At 40.9% G+C, this 21,040-nt stretch overlaps 1 protein-coding gene across 6 annotated transcripts in view; it reads right to left on the reverse strand.

Moving 5' to 3' along the window:
* VPS13C (vacuolar protein sorting 13 homolog C) overlaps nucleotides 1-21,040 on the reverse strand; it is a 773,393-nt gene that overhangs the window by 100,613 nt on the left and 651,740 nt on the right. For all 6 annotated transcript variants that reach the window (XM_056572804.1, XM_056572802.1, XM_056572807.1 and 3 more), the window contains 7 exons: nucleotides 18,008-18,077; nucleotides 16,805-16,913; nucleotides 15,880-15,993; nucleotides 14,869-15,005; nucleotides 11,581-11,662; nucleotides 11,329-11,442; nucleotides 1,666-1,741 (listed from right to left, as the gene is read on the reverse strand). In XM_056572804.1, the coding sequence (XP_056428779.1) occupies nucleotides 1,666-1,741; nucleotides 11,329-11,442; nucleotides 11,581-11,662; nucleotides 14,869-15,005; nucleotides 15,880-15,993; nucleotides 16,805-16,913; nucleotides 18,008-18,077 (702 nt within the window). The remainder of the gene's footprint in view (nucleotides 1-1,665; nucleotides 1,742-11,328; nucleotides 11,443-11,580; nucleotides 11,663-14,868; nucleotides 15,006-15,879; nucleotides 15,994-16,804; nucleotides 16,914-18,007; nucleotides 18,078-21,040) is intronic.

Genomic DNA, 21,040 nt, shown 5'->3' on the forward strand with positions numbered 1-21,040 from the left:
TAAATATTTTATAAATAATAATAAAATAATTTTATTGTTTTGGTTTGGTAGCTAGGTGGAGATATCAAATATGTGTTTTTTATGTTTAATGTAGAAAAAGGGAATGTAAATGTAAATAATTTTTTCGGGTGTTTTTTTCACTGTAGCATGTAAGGGGTTAATCTCTCTGCTCCTGGTAGGTCAGCTGTCACGTTGACAGTCAAGCTCCTACAATCCCTGCTCTGCTCTGTTCTAGCCCTAGCCGTAAAAACAATGTGGGCTAGAATAAATACCCTCATTGACTGCCTTAAAGGGGTACTCCACCCCTAGCATCTTATCCCCTATCCAAAGGATAGGGGATAAGATGTCAGATCGCGGGGTTCCCGCCCCCTCCCATAGACTTGCATTAAAGGGACGGGCCGTGACGTCACAATGCTCCGGCCCCTGTATCGCCGGTCATTATGCACAGAGCGAGTTTGCTCTGTGCAATAATGAAAGCGGGGTGATGCAGCGGAGATCCCGGGGGTCCCCAGCGGCGGGACCCCCGCGATCTGACATCCAAAGGATAGGGGATAAGATGCTAGGGGCGGAGTACCCCGTTAAAGGGTTACTCAGCCCCTATACATCTTATCCCCTATCCAAAGGATAGGGGATGAGATGTCTGATCGCGGGGGCAGGCCGTGACGTCACAAGGGGGCGGAGCCATATTGCCCGTCATTACACATAGAGCGAGTTTGCTCTGTGTAGTAATGATAGCGGGGTGCGGCAGCCGAGATCCCAAGGGTCCCCAGCGGTGGGACCCCCGCGATCTGACATCTTATCCCCTATCCTTTGGATAGGGGATAAGATGCTAGGGGCGGAGTACCCCGTTAAAGGGTTACTCAGCCCCTATACATCTTATCCCCTATCCAAAGGATAGGGGATGAGATGTCTGATCGCGGGGGCAGGCCGTGACATCACGAGGGGGCGGAGCCGTATTGCTCTTCATTACACACAGAGCGAGTTTGCTCTGTGCAGTAATGATAGCGGGGTGCGGCAGCCGAGATCCCGGGGGTCCCCAGCGGCGGGACCCCCGCGATCTGACATCTTATCCCCTATCCTTTGGATAGGGGATAAGATGCTAGGGGCAGAGTACCCCGTTAAAGGGTTACTCAGCCCCTATACATCTTATCCCCTATCCAAAGGATAGGGGATGAGATGTCTGATCGCGGAAGATCCAGCTGCTGGCACCCCGCGCGATCTTCGGGCCGGCACCACAGCATTCTGAAAACGGAAGCTTGGGGCTTTCGTGTTGGTGACTACATGCCACGCCCCCTCCATTCATGTCTACCTTTCAGTCACATGTCATGTGCCCCTTCAGTCACAGAATTATTAAATACATCTGAGAGATGCAGCAATAGAATATTGCAAAACTTCAAGTTTTATCATCTATCATTAGGCTATCCTTACTACATAATTGCAGAAGTAGCATTGCTTCAAAATAGAAATGAATCTAAGACCAGAAATCTTTTTACGCATATTCCTGTAGAAAATCTAACTAAAATCAACAAAGTCAATTACAATTTATAAAGAGGTTCCTAAACATACAGTATAAGTTCTTATTCCACTGAAGTGGTAGTGTAGGAACAATTCCTTCCTACCTTATGACCATAGCATGCCCTATAACTAAAACAAAGCATAGCTTACCTACTGTATGCCCAAGAAGGCTCTTCACACCAATCACCAAGCCCTCTGCAAACTCCTCGGGTCCCTGCACTGCGCCCTGCAGAATGTAAAATATAATTTTAGAGCTAATGATGCTTACACTTTGTACTCATCATTTCTTTAGATTACATCAAACTGAAATACACTGCTCAAACAAATAAAGGGAACACTTAAACAACACAATGTAACTCCAAGTCAATCACACTTCTGTGAAATCACACTGTCCACTCAGGAAGCAACACTGATTGACAATCAATTTCACATGCTGTTATGCAAATGGAACAGACAACAGGTGGAAATTATAGGCAATTAGCAAGACACCCCCAATAAAGAAGTGGTTCTGCAGGTGGTGACCACAGACCACTTCTCAGTTCCTATGCTTCCTGGCTGATGTTTTGGTCACTTTTACTCTAGTGGTAGCATGAGACGGAGTCTACAACCCACATAGGTGGCTCAGGTATTGCAGCTCATCCAGGATGACACATTAATGCGAGCTGTGGCAAGAAGGTTTGCTGTGTCTTTCAGAAGTCAGGAGACGCTGTGGAGAATTTTCTGCTGACTACAACATCCTCCAGCATAACCAGTTTGGCGGTGGGTCACTAATGGTGTGGGGTGGATTTTCTTTGGGGGCCGCACAGCCCTCCATGTGCTTGCCAAAGGTAGCCTGACTGCCATTAGGTACCGAGATGAGCTCCTCAGACCCCTTGTGAGACCATATGCTGGTACGGTTGGCCCTGGGTTCCTCCTAATGCAAGACAATGCTAGACCTCATGTGGCTGGAGTGTGTCAGCAGTTCCTGCAAGAGGAAGGCTTTGATGCTATGGACTGGCCAGCCCATTCCCCAGACCTGAATCCGATTGAGCACATCTGGGACATCATGTCTCACTCCATCCACCAACGCAACGTTGCACCACAGACTATACAGGAGTTGGTGGATGCTTCAGTCCATGTTTGGGAGACATCCCTCAGGAGACCATCCGCCACCTCATCAGGAGCATGCCCAGGCATTGTAGGGAGGTCATATGGGCACGTGGAGGCCACACACACTACTGAGTCTCATTTTGACTTGTTTTAAAGGGGTACGCCCGTGGAAAACTTTTTTTTTTTAATCAACTGGTACCAGAAAGTTAAACAATAAATTGTAAATTACTTTAAAAAAAAACTTTATCCTTCCAGTACTTATTAGCAGCTGTATACTACAAAGGAAATTCTTTTCTTTTTGGATTTCTCTTCTATCACAACCACAGTGCTCTCTGCTGACCTCTGCTGTCCATTTTAGGAACTGTCCAGAGCAGGAGGAAAATCCCCATAGCAAACATATGCTGCTCTGGGCAGTTCCTAAAATGGACAGCAGAGGTCAGCAGAGAGAACTGTGGTCGTGACAGAAGAGAAATCCAAAATGAAAAGTATTTCCTCTGTAGTATAAAGCCCCTAAAAAGTACTGGAAGGATTAAGATCTTTTAATAGAAGTAATTTACAAATCTGTTTAACTTTCTTGCACCAGTTGATTTAAAAAAAAAAAAAAAAGTTTTTCTCGGGGGTACCCCTTTAAGGACATTACATCAAAGTTGGATCAGCCGGTAGTGTGGTTTTCCACTTTGATTTTCAGTGTGACTCCATATCCAGACCTCTATGGGTTGACAAATTTTATTTCCATTGATCATTTTTGTGTGATTTTGTTGTCAGCATATTCAACTATGTAAGGATGAAAGTCTTTTATAGGACTAGTTCATTCATTCAGATTTAGGATGTGTTATGTTAGTGTTCCCTTTATTTTTTTGAGCAGTGTACAATACAAGGAAAGACATTTTTAATATTTCATATGACCGAATTCTCATAAAGCATCAACTAACAGATTTTTTACATTTTTTGTTACATTAACCCGAGTTGCCCCTGGTGCACAGATATTTTTTAATATTTCTACTTAATTTATATATATATATATATATATATATATATATATATATATATATATAAAACTTATTTTTTTTATATTTCTCTGTTCTACTTTGGAGCCAGAGCTGGTAGTATACACTTATGGCTTCTTTCACCTTACCTCATTGGCCAATCACAGCACAGCACCTACTCCTCTCAGCTATGCCATGATTTACCCTACACTACTAATGTTAATGAGAAGGAGTTACTGATGAATTGGCTTTGCAAAGTGCTGTGTTAGCAGAAAGAAAAGTAATAGCAGCAGCACATCAAGGATGGATTACACTTTGTATTGAACTACTGCTGCTGGGCATAACTCACAATGCTTGATGGACATTTCATCAGTTTTCCGTTATTCTTTGTTTTAAAAGTCTAATGGGACAATAGACTTGCTTGTAGGGTAATAATGTCATGAGTTGAAAATGATAAAATATTTTTGTACATGGAGGGCGGGACAATTATATTGCGGACAGCGGTCCAAGACAAAGGAAAGTACAACTAAGTAGGTTAGCATCGAGTTTTAGCTTCTAAAAAATCCAAAACTTTAATGAATCCAACTTAAAACATGTAATATAAAAAATTACAGTGAGGTAAATAACTAAAGGAAAGGCTGAAGCATTTTGGTCTAAAAATAGATCTTATTCATAGTGAAAATACAATGGCTAGACATGGTGGCCCAGATTTATCAAACTGTGTGAGAGAAAAAGTGGAGCGATTTCCCCACAGCAACCAATCACAGTTCAGGTTTCACTTTACCTCAGATCGTTAACTGAGCTTTGATTGGTTGCTGTGGGAAAATCACTCCACTTTTTCTCTCACACAGTTTGATAAATCTGGGCCGGTATGCTTAAATACCTTACAGCAAGTGATTCACAAGTTCGCTAGATACGCTCATAGAGGCGGTAACTGCGGTCACATGTTGAAAGAAGAAACAGCTGTGTAGAGACTATCCTCGTATGTTACGCAATTATAAAAATAAATGAACAATTCACCAGGAAAAGGACATATTCACATATTAGAAATTGCACTTATCTATTTCCCCCTGACACTTTTCCCACTGCTCCTTATTTGTTGTTATTCACTAAGTTAAGAATAAAATGTTTTTTTGCTGGAAAGCAAAGATTCTGGGAGGGGGGGAAAATGAACAAATGCCTCAAACACCTTATCCCCAGTCTGTTTAGAGTACTGACAGATGAATTGGAAAAAGGTACTCTCCCAAGATCAATGCTCCAAACTAAAATACTACTTATCTTAAAACCAGACCAAAACCCCTGGGAAATCGAGTCTTACAGACCAAATTTCACTTCTAAATACCAATAATAAAATTTATGCTAGGCTGCTAGCAAATAGGCATCAAAAAAATAATCAGTAAAATAATCCATAAAGATCAGAATGGGTTTATCCCAGAACGTATGGGTAAATTTGGAGACTTAGGAGACTATATACAAACATGCAAATAACTGGAAAGAATGGGTCCCACTCCATCCTGTCCTTAGATGCGGCAAAGGCATTTGACAGGGTGGAGTGGGAATACTTATGGGGGACAATGAGAGCGTTTGGCATAGGGGAGAAATTTTTAAAAAAGGTGAAAATACTGTATAAAAAAGCAGAAGCATGTGTGGAGGTGAATGGAGACTCCTCAAGATGGTTCTCCGCTTCTCCAGGGACCAGGCAGGGTTGCCCATTGTCTCCCCTCTCAACAACCCAGCAACCCAGATAAGAGATGATCCAAAGATAGAAGGTTTTGGACTGGAGGGTGAAAGAGATAAAATATCTTCAATGATGACTTTCTGCTCTATCTTAAAGATCCTTATATTTCACTGCCCTTGGTTATGGAAAAAAAACGAAATATTTGGAAAATACTCAGGATTGATCATAAATCGGGAAAGGTTGGGAAGGTTAATTTTATGTTGTGTGAATTTGTAATGAAAAGCAATCTGAAAAAAATAAATAAAATAAAAGGTGAAAATACACATAATAAATAGTAATTCTAGAAAATAGAAAAAAAAGAAAAAGAAATTGCACTTAAGTCCACACTTGGCAGTCTGGTTAATATAAGATCATGCCGGTGATTCAAGCCTAAATTTACTGGAGAAGCTTTGAGCTTGGTTGGACCATCTCTTACAACCTCTTGTGAATCACACAGCAGGAAATACTAAGGACACAAAGTCGTTGTTACAAGCTATCAAACACAGAGTGCCCACCTACTGCTTTGTGGCTATCCTGCAACATTGTGTCATTATACACTTGTATTCCCCATGATAAGGCTAAAGTTGCTGTTTCTTACCACCTTGAAAAGTAAAGCACTTAGGATGCTGAGTTGAAGAACTACATAGTGGATATGTTATATTTCATGTTAAAAAACTTTTTTTGCTTTACTATTTTTTTCCTCCAAATAACCAGATGCCGATGAGGTGTAAATTTTCCCTGTAACTGGCCAATTTATATATGGCCTACTGGGACAAGGCCATTTTATATATGCCGACACTAATCCATACAGTCATCTTAAAGGATGGTATGGTTGGTATAAAGACTACCTCCTCCTTGTGTGGCATAGTACTGATCACCACCCGCCCTGGAATTTACTAAGTTCCTTAATAGCAATGATATTTTTTTATAATTTTCTGCTAATCTGGATAATGAGTCTACCAATTTTCTTGATGTTACACTATAGGGTTCACCTTCACTAAATCGTGTTCACACTAAGTAGTAACACAAACCAAGGGCTGATAACTTATTACATGTCCAAAGCTGTCATCCTAAACATGTTAATTGTAACTTACCTATCAGTAAGATTGTAAGAGCAAGGGGAGCTTGTATATCTGATGCGTCATACAATATGGTGTGTGAGGGAAACCATTAGGCATCTGGAGGCAAGAGGCTATACTTCTGATATCATCATCAGAAACATAGTGGCTGCTAAATCACCGGACTATTACTTATGAATCGAATGCTACAAATAAATCCTTTTTCCCCACTTTTGCCACAGCTTACAGCACTGAATTTAAGACTATTTATCAGATGATTTTGAAACACTTACCGGTTCTCCACTATGATCAGACAATATCTAGCATCCTAGACATGTTGTTATGTGTACAACTGGCACCTAGTGTGTATATTTCTAAGCAGTCTAAAGATAATTAGTACTAAAAGGCTACTATAGGTGCAATTACAGGAGATGTGGTATTTGCAAGTACATGAAAAATTCAGATTCATTTAAATCGTATTAAACGAATGATACACACAATCTAAGCTTTTTTTATTAATTGCCAAACAAACCATTCATGTAATTCACTCTGTAAAGAATGTCCTTAAAGAATGCAGACTTCAATATATATTAAAAGGTCTGTATATCTGAACACCTTAATATGCTGCAGGATGTGAAAAGGTGGTCTAAATCAATGTCTGGGCTTACCAGACATTTTATGAAAAGCATACGGGTGATCTAACAAATTTAAGTGCAATGAGTATCGAGAAAGTACGCCTTCCCCCCGGAGAGGGAGACCGGAGTGAAGCAGTGTTCCGACGCCAAGCGTTCTAGATCTGACATCTCAATAAAAGGTATCCTTAAAGGCTTAAATTACCGGCATGATCTGACATGTGCGGTGCAATTTCTAAACTGTGTAAATGTCCTTTCCTGTTGAATTGCTCATTCATTTTTATTTGTATAATCGTGTAACATACGAGGAAAGTTTACACAGGTGTTTCCACTTACAACTTGTGACTGCAGTTATTGCCTCTATGGGCGTATCTAGAGAATGTGTAATTCACTTGGTATAAGGTATTTAAGCATACCATGGCTAGCCATTGTATATTCACTAGGAACTATTAATAGTTCTAAACGCATCAACGTTTTGTTTGTTTTTTGTATCTCACTTTATTTTTTGTTCTACACGTTTTAATTTAGATAAATTACAGTTTCGTATTTTATGGTAACTGAAGTTCTTTTTCTACTTTTTGCTACTACTTGATGTCTGCACATGAGATCTGGCCCTGGTATCCTGCATCTGCGCTCCCTCAAGGAAGGGATATCACCACTCTCCTTCGTTGCTTAGACTGTCCTGATTGATGTATGATCAGCTGACCCTACCCTATATTCTGTTTTGTAGGAACAGGAGGAAGGGATGGGGAATGGAACATCAGAGGGCTTCAGGGTTCCCGGGGTCTAGAAGATTGTGGTACTGTGGTCATTGTAAGACAACTGGAAGGCTATCTACTCATATCACATCTTGTTGTAGAAGTCATTTTCAGCAGGGTACAAAGCGATCAGTTCTTCCATACAATGAAAGTGTGCGATTTCTGCAGGCCACTATCTCTGGTCCCACCGTATCGCTTCATACCTGATGGGTCTAGGCAACCAGGACCCACGGATAATGTGGGACTTCGTTGATCGGGCCGATGTCCAGCATTAACCCTTTAGATGCTGTGATCAAAGTTGATTGTGGCATGTAAATGTGGAAGCTGATTGGGACCACCACAACAAAATCACGGGGTCCCGGTCAGCTAAGAGGACAAAGCGAGGGCCCTTACCTGCCTCCTCAACTTTCATCAGCGCTCTAATGTTGCAGGAAGCCTTGGCAGCGTGAAGCAATGGCGTGCTGTTAACACTGATCAATACTGTGCTATAGCACAGCATTCAACAGAGTATACAATCTAAAGATTGCATGTAATCTGTCAGGGACCGAACAGGAGGACAGTTAGAGTGAGCCCTAAACTGACCCTAAAACCACTCTTCCTGCCTACTTTCCCATCCACCCTAACTGGTGGATCGACAACTGGGCACCGGTCCCTTCCTGAACGAAAGTGCAGGGGCCTAATAAAAACAAATACTAATAAATAGTTGGTCACAAACCAGAAACATAACAGGAACATAGAACTCCAGAACAGATTAAGTTCAGAGTACACAGATCAGTGAGCAGCACAGGGGGACACTATGGATCAGCGGTCATGAACAGAAGACACTATAGATCTGTGGTCGTGAACAGAGGACACTATAGATCTGTAGTCATGTACAGAACTCCAAAGATCTGAAATCAAGAACTAATAAATAATAAAGAGTTCAAAACACCAGACAGGAAAATGGATAAGTAAAAAGACTTAAGGAACAGACAGGAATATAGCATAATCCCCCAGAACATCCAGTAGACACAAAGTCCCCATGGACCAGAAACAGGGATCTATCGCTAATAAGGAATATTTGCATTCCCTACGCAAAACCTCCAGTAGACACGAAGTCCCCATGGACAAGTAATAGGGATGCCTAGATACACAGGATATATTTATAGAACACTGTTCACACTGAACTCACAACTGGACACTTCCCTCCACTATAGGAGTAGCCATTAATAATAAATCCAAATAGACTACTGGCCGGTGGCACACTCCACCGAGGTCAGGATGCTGGCCCAGTAGGAAAACAGAAATATAAAACACAGAACTTCAGATAAACGGATACAAGAGAAAACACAGTGTGAACAGACACATAGCAGAAAGGATAAATAAACCCTTAAACCGACTAAACAAATACAGCTTAAAAATCCCCTCAGAGCATGCCACCTAACATGGCTAAAACCAGAAAATACAAAGTGCATGCTAAAACAGAGATAATAGATTAAAAGCTCAAACAAAGAGTGTTTCATCAAGCCTCTATTAGCAGCATAGCCAGCATGTTAGCAGCTAGACATTAGGAAATCCATCAGTAAATGAAGTCAGGATGAAATGAAGTCCCACCAGCAGCATGTCCAGCATGTTAGCAAGTCAGGATGAAATTAAGTCAATCACCAGCCCAGAGGTTAGACTGGGCTGACATTAAATAGACACAGCCTAGGAGCTATTGGCTGAAAAAGCCAGAGGCATGAACTATTCCTTGGCCGGGGAACATAAAACTGTTCACACACAAGCAATCCAATAGCTCTGTGTGTGTGAACATAGACCAATACAGACATGACATAATCGTCCCCTATGGAGACAATTGTGATGAAAAGTTAAAAAAAAATGTTAATAAATGTGAAAAAGCCCCTTCCCTAATAAAAATTTAAAACATACCCCTTTTTCCATTTTTCAAATAAAATAATGTACACAAAAATAAACATAAACATAACTGGTATCGCCATTTGTGCAAATGCCTGAACTATTGATATATAATGTTAAGTTAGCCACACGGTCATTGGCATAAATGTAAAAAATTAACAAAGACCAGATATGTATATTTTATTCTTAAAAAGAAAGGATCGTCCAGCGCAAGGTGTGGAGGTAAATTCTTGTTTTTATTAGGATATTGCAACAGAAGTCACTTACAGAGGATAGTGTCTGACTCGTTTCCCACCTAGGTGCTTAATCGTAGACTGACTAGTGCTTAATTGTAGACTGTCAGTCTAAGATTAAGCACCTAGGTGCGAAAGGTGTCAGACACTATCCTCTGTAAGTGACTTCTGTTGGAATATCCTAATAAAAGCAAGATTTTACCTGCATACCTTGCGCTGGACGATCCTTTCTTTTTAAGTGTGCATATCAAGCCGAGGGAGGGACCGGCGCGTCCCTGCGCAGGAGATTCAGCAATTGGTTGGGAGAGTGATCGGCACAAGCATTTTGCACTAATGTATATTTTATGTCCTTTCATATAAAAGAAAAAAAACAAAATTTACATTAAAAAGAAAAAAAAATCACATGTAAACAAAAATGGTACAGATAAAAACTACAGACCATGGTCTAAAAAATCCCTGTATAGAGAAAAATACCACATATAGGGTATTTTTGTACAAGGTATAATTTTTTAAAAGTATCAAAATAAAACAAAACCTATATAAATTGGATATTACTTTAATCGTGTGGACAGAATAAGACATTATGTCACTTCATAAAAAAAAGCAATTTTTCAATTTTTTGGGGCTTTAGTTTCTATTCAGTACAGTTGTTTGTATCACTTTGCCCTGCAAAAAAAATTTTTTTTTGTTTCCCCATAGATTTGGTGGTAAAATAACTGATTTTGCTGCAAAGTACAATTTGGTTGTCCAAAAACCAAGCCCTCATATGGGTCTGTAGGTGAAAAATTGAAACCATTAGGGATCTTAGAAGGCGAGGAGAAAAAAAAGAAAGTGCAAAAAAAGGTAAAATCAGGGGTCCTCAAGGGTTTAAGGTTTTTTTTTTGTCTACCGCTAACAGGCTTATGGTGTTCAGCTAAGTGCCGAGTTGCATTAAAGAGCATGACAGATACATAGGGTGTATGTTGATACTACATTTTGACCAGTGGAATTACTGAATTTGTTGTTTACATGAGACAGCTGCCCAGAAGTTTATGGGTGGTAAGAAAGGAGGTAACAGTTGACTCAAATTTCGGGGACAGTGTGGTTCAGGAGGAGGGACACTAGTCCAAAGATTGTAGGTAAACAGCCACAGCTTGCTCTCTCTCTCGAACACAGTACATGCTAAAGCCCCACCACCACTTGCAGAGTTTTATTTTGATCTCTCTGTTATTACAAACAGACTGAGACTAACAACAGTCAGTGAACACTAGATTGCAGGAAAGAGACACGTCTAGTGGCCAAGATTTCAGAGCAGTTTTTTCTGGGCTAAGGAGTAATTTTTGGTAAATTAAATCATTTACAAATAGGTTAGGAATCACATAGGCTATTACACGGAAGGAAGGTGACAATGAAATCACAGTGATTATTGAAATTTTAATAATTTTTTTTGTAAAGTCAAACAGCTCACTTGGAAGGGTTCATAAAAGAAAGCCTCCACTCCTTCTGATAGTCCTCTTATTAGTCCATAAGGGTTTCCCAAGACATCCAGGCCAAAGACAAGGACATAAAGCTGCTTTAAGAACTGCAAATGAACAAATGTCAAAAACAGGTGTCAATGTAACCAAAATAAAAAACATAAAAATGTTTTTCATTCCATTTAACAGGTAAATTTAAAATAAGTTACAAAGATCTTTCTTTTCTGACAACATCAATATCTTACCTGCTCACTGTAGTGTCTGATAACAAGTTTCATTAGCTGATCCTGCTTGTAGAACTTATACTGTACTTCAAAACAAGCTAGCCTGTAAACAACAACAACAAAAGTTTACAACATACTATACATATTGAAGGCTCCCTAGAGGTCAAGTTTTCCCAGCCTTTCAGATTGAAAATCAGATCAAAATCTGCCTGTGGTTTCCCCTAGTCAACACATCAAACAACTGTGGTGTCCCGGTACCGTATTGGATACCGTACCTTGTATGGTGACCCCCAAAGTCAGAGTTACTATGTTCAGGTAGGGTCCCCCAGGTGGGACAGCCCCTAGTCGCCTCCTTCTTCTCTAATTTTATAATGTTTATGTGTACATATTTAATAATGGGTATATTTAATATAATGCATGTTAGTATACTTACCTTTGTAGCGTCACAGGACCTTCGGTCATGTGACTATGTTAATTCCTCTATGGTATGTTGGAGGACCTTTGGAGGTCCTTGGGTCACATGATTACCCATAACCCTTTGTAAAGATGATTGACAGAAGTACTGGACCAACCAGCTTAAGGCCAGCCCCTGCCCATATAAGGGAGCTGTAGCCAATGATCGCTCTCTTGGGTTGCTGCTCTCGTGGATGCAGGACTATAAGGACGGATCTGCGCAACTTACAAAGACACTCTAGGCCTGAAGCCTGCCGGCCTCAGCCTCAATCAAACCGTGAGTCCTCAACTAAATCCCCGCTAAAGCTAGCGTGACTGCTGGACCTCTGTCAATCTCTAAGAGACTTTGCCTGTATAGACTGTTCCGGTTATGACGCTTGCATAAAATCTTCAGTAAAAGTTCTGACTGTTTCTCAGCAAACTCTCCGGTTGTGGACATCAATTATTCCATACCCCCCCATCGCTCTTGGGAAGGGTGGTTGTAGGACAAGCATTGCAGAGGAACCCTCACCCTGGCATCACAAATAGAAAGGGTTAATCAGACACCCTTTAATTACCGCACAACTGCACCCCATATACTCTTCACACCAAGGCTATCACACAACAGTCTCCAAGACTTTTCCTCTGCTTCCCCAATACACCGGAAGTTGCTAGTCTGTCACATCTGGGTCTCACCATCCATCAAGACCTTTAAAAGCAACCTAAAGACCCATCTCTATAAGCAAGCCTATGACTTATTATAATCTTGCTGCCACTGCCCTGAAAACAGCTGCTTCCTTAATTCTCATGGACGACGAGCTGTTCCCTTTACCTACTGTTTCCCTTCTCATGTAGATTGTAAGCCCATACAGGCCCTTCTTTCCCTCTATAATAGTTTGTCATTCAATATGAGTTTACTGAACTGGCCTTTGTGTCATGTATTTTAACTCCTTATCAAATGCAAAGTGCCAAGGAACAAAGGGCACTATATTATTAATAATAACAAAGGCAGATAGAATCGGCACTAACTTATGCCCTGGAGTGCTCGTATAGACAGCTGGCTGAATCAGACTGGTAGCGGGGACATGGAAGTATCGGATGACCGACGCAAGTAACGTGGTGCTCATTCTTGTTAGCATCTAATGAGAATACAAGTTCATAGAAAAAGCAGAAGGCACTCACGGTTTCTGTGCAGCGTTCTTTATTTTTCAGTGCTTACAGGTTCATCGTTACACATGCGGGACGCCAGAGCTGGACTAGGTTTGGCGTCCCGCATGTGGAACCTAGTCCAGCTCTGGCGTCCCGCATGTGGAACGATGAACCTGTAAGCACTGAAAAATAAAGAACTCTGCACCGAAACCGTGAGTGCCTTCTGCTTTTTCTATGAACTTGTATAATTAATAATAATTTGCGATTTTGCACATATACAGTTAACCCCTCACATTTTTGTAGGTATTTTATACATTTTTAAGTGACAACAGTGAAGAAATGACACTCTGCTACACTGCAAAGTAGTAAGTGCACAGCCTGTATACCAGTGTTTAATGTTGAATCCCCTCAAAATAACCTAATACACAGCCATTGGTGTCTAAACTTTGGCAACAAAATTTTGTAAGCAAAAATGTCCAAATTGAGCCCAAAGTCAATATTTTGTGTGGCCACCATTAATTTCCAGCACTGGTGTCAAGCATGTGTTGCAGCAACCATGTGAGAAGTACAAAGACACATGTGTCTTGCATACAGTAAAGCATGGTGGTGGGAGTGTTATGGTATGGACCCACATGAATGCTACTGGCACTGTCTTGCTAAAGAAGCTGAGGGTAAAGATGAAGGACTGCCCAGGCATGCCTTCAAACCTAAAATCCATGAAGTATCTGTGAGGAAGGTGCAAGTGCAAGGTCTCTGACATCCACTGGCTCTGTCATTTCATTATGGAGGAGTGGAAGAGGACTCCAATGGCAACCTGTAATGCTCTGGTGAACTCTGTGCCCAAGAGGCTTCTGGCAGTGCTGGAAAATAATAGTGTGTACACGAAATATTGACACTTTGGGCCCCATTTGGACATTTCCATTTATGGGTGCACTCAACTTTTTTTTGCCAAGGTCTAGACATTATTTGCTGTGTGTTGAGTCATTTTGAGGGGACACAACATTTTACACCGTTACAGTACACTCCACAATTTACATTGTAGCAGAGTGTCATTTCTTCAGTGTTGTCACATGAAAAGAAATATATATTATTTACAAAAAAGTGAGGCATGTACTCACTTATGTAAGATACTGTACGTATTATATGTTTATTTATATTGATATCTAGGGAATATACATTATGCATATAGTCGCTTCATGCACCCTAAGTTATGGCACAATTTTGAAACTTATTTTAGTAATAGTGTTCCCAAATGTATTCTTTTGTATATCATGACACTTGAGTCTCCTAGTGCACATTCCCAAAATCTTATCCAGCATCTCCAGTTCGCACTTGGTGTCCATCAAGTGACGTGGATATGCGTTTGGACTTGATCCACACTGGCGCTTGTTCCTTGGTTCCAGTCAGCCCATCTAACAAGGGCCTTTAGAATGTAGCAGCAGCAAGCTTGCTCAAATAATACAGTGAAAATGGGACCACAATTATTGTGATTAGTGTGGGTCACAGGTGTTGAACCCCCAGAGATCATAAACTATGAATTGTGGAACAAAAGTACTTCAATATAAAACATTAATATAAAACATTAACAGTAACTATTATTGAGGAAACACTACTGTATATTCTAAATAAAATAAGAGCTGTCCCTCTTAATAAATCAAATGCTTATTATTTGCACTACTTTATAAGACCCCACTCCACCTAACCATAACTAATAAAAAGGAAATGTACTTGAAAATTAGATCATCCACATCAGTAAGAGTAGCTCCAATGCTTTTTAAAAGGAGGTTGACTGAACTGATGGCAACAAGTTCATGTTCTTCTTTGTTTGTTTCCCCGCCAGAGCCCAGAGAGAGGCTCAAGTGTAACTATAAAAAAATAAAATAAAAATTATAAGTTCTAAATCGTAAACAAATTACTGATTTCTTTGTTAAGCCATCTTACCGAATACTTACTTTCTGTGTTTTGAAACACACAGGCGCAAATAAATCAATGTAAAACTAGACAAATATACCATGTAGGATTCTAGGATACTTGGCGACAGCCTTTGTGGAAGTGGATCAGTAAACATTTAGTCGTCATCCAGCTTTCTCAGTAAACACTGACAGATTTATCCTTTACTTCAAGGATGGGCTGGGACCCCCCCAACGATCAAAAGAACAGAGGTCTTATGTTAAACAGAAAGGTGGTCAACTCTATAGGCTGTATGTGTAGTACTTCGCTATTTTTGTGCGGCCCATAGAGCCAATTGGTGCAGCAGCTTTCATATTTGACCTTCATTTCATTCAACCTTAAGGGGCATCTTAAGATCTCCATTCTTGTCAATGGATGGGGTCCCAGCCACTGGATCAACACCAATCAGATATCCTTCCCCTATACAGTGGATAGGGGATGTGTCTGTTTCCTAGACATGTCAATGGATTTTAACGGAGGGGATATTGGTGCTCAGATACCCACCCATTGCTAGAACAAGTGAGGAGAAATGCTCCAATAACTACTTCCCTACTTGCCACAGGAGAAGGACTCTAGATAAAGTCTACAAAGCCTGTCTCTTGCAGGGAGGAGAGAGATAGGAAGACAAGTGCTTAGCAGTGCTTCTTTCTGCTTGTTCTAGCGATCAATAGAGGTTTCTGCAACCAGACCTTGACATGTCGTAAGGGCTGCTTTATTTTTCATATTATAGGGTAATGCTAATTAAACATTAATAATTGAGTAATATAAGTATTCTTAAAACTACAGTACCTTCACAGGAGAAATGTGGAAATGTTCAAAGAAGCTTGGGGTTGTGATATCGGTCAAGGAAGATTCCATCAGCTCTGTGTTTAAAGCATCTAGGTCTTTCTGGATTAGTTTTGTCTGCATTATAACCAAAGAAAACCTTATGAATACATAACATTTTTCATGTAAATTACATATACCACAGAAAACAAATTTAGATAACTGAAGGGGTACTTAAGAGTTTAAAAACGTATGCCCTATCCACAGGATAAGGGGCAAGTGTTTGATTGTGAGGGTCCAATACCCCATTTCCCATGCGATCTCCAGAAAGGGGACCTTTCAGGGTCGGCATAACTTCCATGCATTCTCTAAGGGAGTGCCATTAATCCCTGCGCTCCATGCAGCAGGAAGATTCGGGGCCTCATACTTGAGTTCGCAAGAGGTCCCAGAGGACAGAACGCAAGCTATAACCCCTTTAATAATACACACTGGAGAAAAATTACTAATTATATATAGAGATTCACTGTGTTTCTGATTTAAATCATGGAAGATTCCATCAGCTCTGTGTTCAGAGCATTTAGAGCTTTCCAGATAAGTTTTGTCTTCATTTTAACAAAAGAAAAGCTTATAAATACAAGTAATCTATTATGTTAAATTACATATGCCAGAAAAACTTGCATGTAGAAAATCTAACAGTATAAATTGGTGATAAATATAAAATTGTTATTTATTGATATGTTCTAGAGAAAAGAAGCAACAAAAACAGTTTCACAAAAGATTCTAAATTGTTCTGGATTGAAATTACAAACCGCCTGGTGAAAGAAGTTATATCTCACGCTAAATAAGAAAATAAGAAAACATTAACAATAAAAGTGGCTTCTCAAAAAAAAACTAATAATAAAAAAAAACTATTAATACAGGTATGTTACATGATACTTTGAACACTTACATGTTTCTCAACTTCTGGAACGCTGGAAGGGGTGAACAACTCCATGATGGCTGCAAGGAAGCCCTGGTCAATCTTTAGTGCCATACACTGGATCAGAACCATAAAGTACCTTTAGAGAAACATATGAACATGAATCAAAGAAAGACAGAAATGGATTTGTAGCAAGATCATGTTGAAAATTATATAGATTCTATATTTTATATATATACACACACACACACACACACACACACACCTGTGTGTGTGTAAAAAAAAAAAAAAAAAAACAATATGACGGAAACTGGTCTGTAACAAGATCATGTAGACAAAGATTATATAGAATATATATATATATATATATATATATATATATATATATATATATATATATATATACATACATACACACAGACGTGTGTGTGTGTGTGTGTAAAGAAAAAAACAAAGCTGTGCTTACATTTGCAATGAAAAAAATGCAGTTTACCCACCAGGAGAGTTTTCACACTTTTGAAAAAGATATGAAATCCAAATAACTAAATAAAAAATAAAGTAAATTATACCTCCAAGCCCATACATTATCTGAAAGTATACACCTGACACATTGTGAAAATACCACCACTCAGTTCTTTACAATCATGGGAGACTCAATGTGTAAAAAAAAAATGGCACATATACTTCCCAATTGTTAGGAGGGCTAGTAGCACAAAGTATATAGTTTATGTATCACACCACTGTGTTACCTGGATGCTGTACAGACAGAGAGATATGTTAATAGTGCCAGGCTGTGATCTTGCAACATGCCACAACCCACCTGTCGCTTACAGACACACAAAACATTTAATGCTGCTCCCGAACTTACTGCATTTTGAATATTAGACTAGTATCACTTGAAAGTAAAGATTCTGGGCTTTAATGAATTTAAGCTCTAGCTCTCATCTGTGGATAACGTTTCAAGTCATAATGTAGTGCATATTACCTCGGCAGTGAAAAGGTAAAAATCCACAACCCCCCCCCCCCCCCCACACACACAATTCTTTCTAATACTCAACAGGTTCCCACTGATCATTGTTCATGGTCCTACCTCGAAACACATAGAAAATGCCTTCTCAGTGGTGACCACCTTAGCCAGTGACTGGTTGAAATGGATTATTATTATTATTATTTTTTTTTTTTTTTACCCAGACTTATGCAGCTTTAAAAAATACTTCCAGATTATGTACTTACTTAAACTGCTTGACTTTGCTAAATTCATTGAATCTTGTGATGATGCTGATATCTATAAATGGCTTTGGTTCTGCCAAGACAAATAAGAGTCATAAGAAATTAGATCATTGAAGCAGGAAAACAAATGGATCTACATTTAAAGGAAAACGGTCAGCCAGTTCACCCACACTAAACCCAATACACTGGGTTATAGTGTGGGTGAACAGGAGTCCATACAGGGGTCAACTTACTTTTTTGCCTCCACTGGCCGCTGAGTTATGCCCCGGTAAAGTTCCGTTATTCTGTCCATGCATTGCGCTTTGAAGGCGGGTCCCCCGCCGGCTGTCTACCTATGCCTCCCAGAGTGAAAGTCCACATGCGCACCTTCAGGACGTGAGAGATGGGTAAAATCATTAGGCGCACACGCTCTGCAGATAGAGCGCTGCGCTCACGTGACTCCACATCACTAAGACATGGAGTTGAAGAAAATTTATATGCTAAGAACGGGAGAAGGTTAGGACTTTCACTCCGGGAGGCATAGGTAGACGGCCTGCAAGGGACCCGCCTTCAAAGCGCAATGCATGGACAGAATAACGGAACTTTACTGGGGCATAACTCAGCAGCCAGTGGAGGCAAAAAAAGTAAGTGACCCCTGTATGGACTCCTGTTCACCCACACTATAACCCATTATATGTATTGGGTTTAGTGTACTGGTTGACTGTTTTCCTTAACATTTTCTGGTAAAAAGAAATTAATATATATACAGTACAGACCAAAAGTTTGGACACACCTTCTCATTCAAAGCGTTTTCTTTATTTTCATGACTATGAAAATTGTAGATTCACACTGAAGGCATCAAAACTATGAATGTGGAATTATAGACATAACAAAAAAGTGTGAAACAACTGAAAATATGTCATATTCTAGGTTCTTCAAAGTAGCCACCTTTTGCTTTGATTACTGCTTTGCACACTCTTGGCATTCTCTTGATGAGCTTCAAGAGGTAGTCACCTGAAATGGTCTTCCAACAGTCTTGAAGGAGTACCCAGAGATGCTTAGCACTTGTTGGCCCTTTTGCCTTCATTAGGTTCAGGTCTGGTGACTGTGGAGGCCAGGTCATCTGGCGCAGCACCCCATCACTCTCCTTCTTGGTCAAATAGCCCTTACACAGCCTGGAGGTGTGTTTGGGTCCGCAAACCGGACGGAATAGCATGCCGCTGCAAGATGCTGTGATAGCCATGCTGGTTCAGTATGCCTTCAATTTTGAATAAATCCCCAACAGTGTCACCAGCAAAGCACCCCCACACCATCACACCTCCTCCGTCATGCTTCACGGTGGGAACCAGGCATGTAGAGTACATCCGTTCACCTTTTCTGCGTCGCACAAAGACACGGTGGTTAGAACCAAAGATCTCAAATTTGGACTCATCAGACCAAAGCACAGATTTCCACTGGTCTAATGTCCATTCCTTGTGTTCTTTAGCCCAAACAAGTCTCTTCTGCTTGTTGCCTGTCCTTAGCAGTGGTTTCCTAGCAGATATTCTACCATGAAGGCCTGATTCATACAGCTGTCAGCTGCTAGAACTCTGTGTGGCATTGACCTGGTCTCTAATCTGAGCTGCTGTTAACCTGCGATTTCTGAGGCTGGAGACTCGGATGAACTTATCCTCCGCAGCAGAGGTGACTCTTGGACTTCCTTTCCTGGGGCGGTCCGCATGTGAGCCAGTTTTTTTGTAGCTCTTGATGGTTTTTGTGACTGCACTTGGGGACACTTTCCACCTAGAATATTATATATTTTCAGTTGTTTCACACTTTTTTGTTATGTCTATAATTCCACGCGTTAATTCATAGTTTTGATGCCTTCAGTGTGAACCTACAATTTTCATAGTCATGAAAATAAAGAAAATAAAGAAACTTTGAATGAGTTGTGTCCAAACTTTTGGTCTGTACTTTGTATGTGTATGTATATATATATATATATATATATATATATATATATATATATATACACCGTATTTATCGGCGTATAACACGTACTTTTTAGGCTAAAATTTTTAGCCTAAAGTCTATGTGCGTGTTATAGGCCGATACACCCCCAGGAAAGGCAGGGGGAGAGAGGCAGTCGCTGCCCGCTTTTTTCCCCCTGCCTTTCCTGGGGTCTAGAGCCCTGCTGCCGGCCCTTCTCTCCCCCTGGCTATCGGCGCCGCTGCCCGTTCTGTCCCCCTGACTATCGGTGCCGGCGCCCCATTGCCAGCGCCGATAGCCAGGGGGAGAGAAGCGGCGCCGACAGCCAGGGGGAGAGAAGGGGCAGTGGCACCCATTGCCTCCCCCCATCCCTGGTTGCATAATTACCTGTTGCCGGGGTCGGGTCCGCGCTGCTTCAGGCCTCCGGTGTGCGTCCCCTGTGTCGTTGCTATGCGCTGCACGGCGCATGACGTCAGTGCGCCGCGTCGTGCAGTGCATAGCAACGACGCAGGGGACGCACACCGGAGGCCTGAAGCAGTGCGGACCCGATCCCAGCAACAGGTAATTATGCAACCGGGGATGGGGGGAGGCAACGGGGCAGCGGCGCCGGCAATGGGTGCCGCTGCCCCTTCTCTCCCCCTGGCTATGGGCGCCGGCACCGATAGTCAGGGGGACAGAACGGGCAGCGGCGCCGATAGCTAGGGGGAGAGAAGGGCCGGCAGCAGAGCTCTAGACCCCAGGAAAGGCAGGGGGAGAGAAGCGGGCAGCGACGGCCTCTCTCCCCCTGCCTTTCCTGGGGGTGTATCGGGGTATACATGCACCCTCATTTTATCACGGATATTTGGGTAAAAAACTTTTTTTACCCAAATATCCTTGGTAAAATTAGGGTGCGTGTTATAGGCCAGTGCGTGGTATACCCCGATAAATACTGTATATATATATATATATAAAATATATATATATATGTGTGTCTAAATAAATCCTATCTAAAGGTTTGATCTTCTCCTACAATAACATTTCTAATATAAAAAAGGAGATGTTCTCAGTAAAAAGAAAAATAGTTTTTAACCCCCCCCCCAAAAAAAAACA

The sequence above is a fragment of the Hyla sarda genome, chromosome 4 (genome assembly GCF_029499605.1).
Source record: "Hyla sarda isolate aHylSar1 chromosome 4, aHylSar1.hap1, whole genome shotgun sequence".
NCBI classification, from domain to species: Eukaryota; Metazoa; Chordata; class Amphibia; order Anura; family Hylidae; genus Hyla; species Hyla sarda.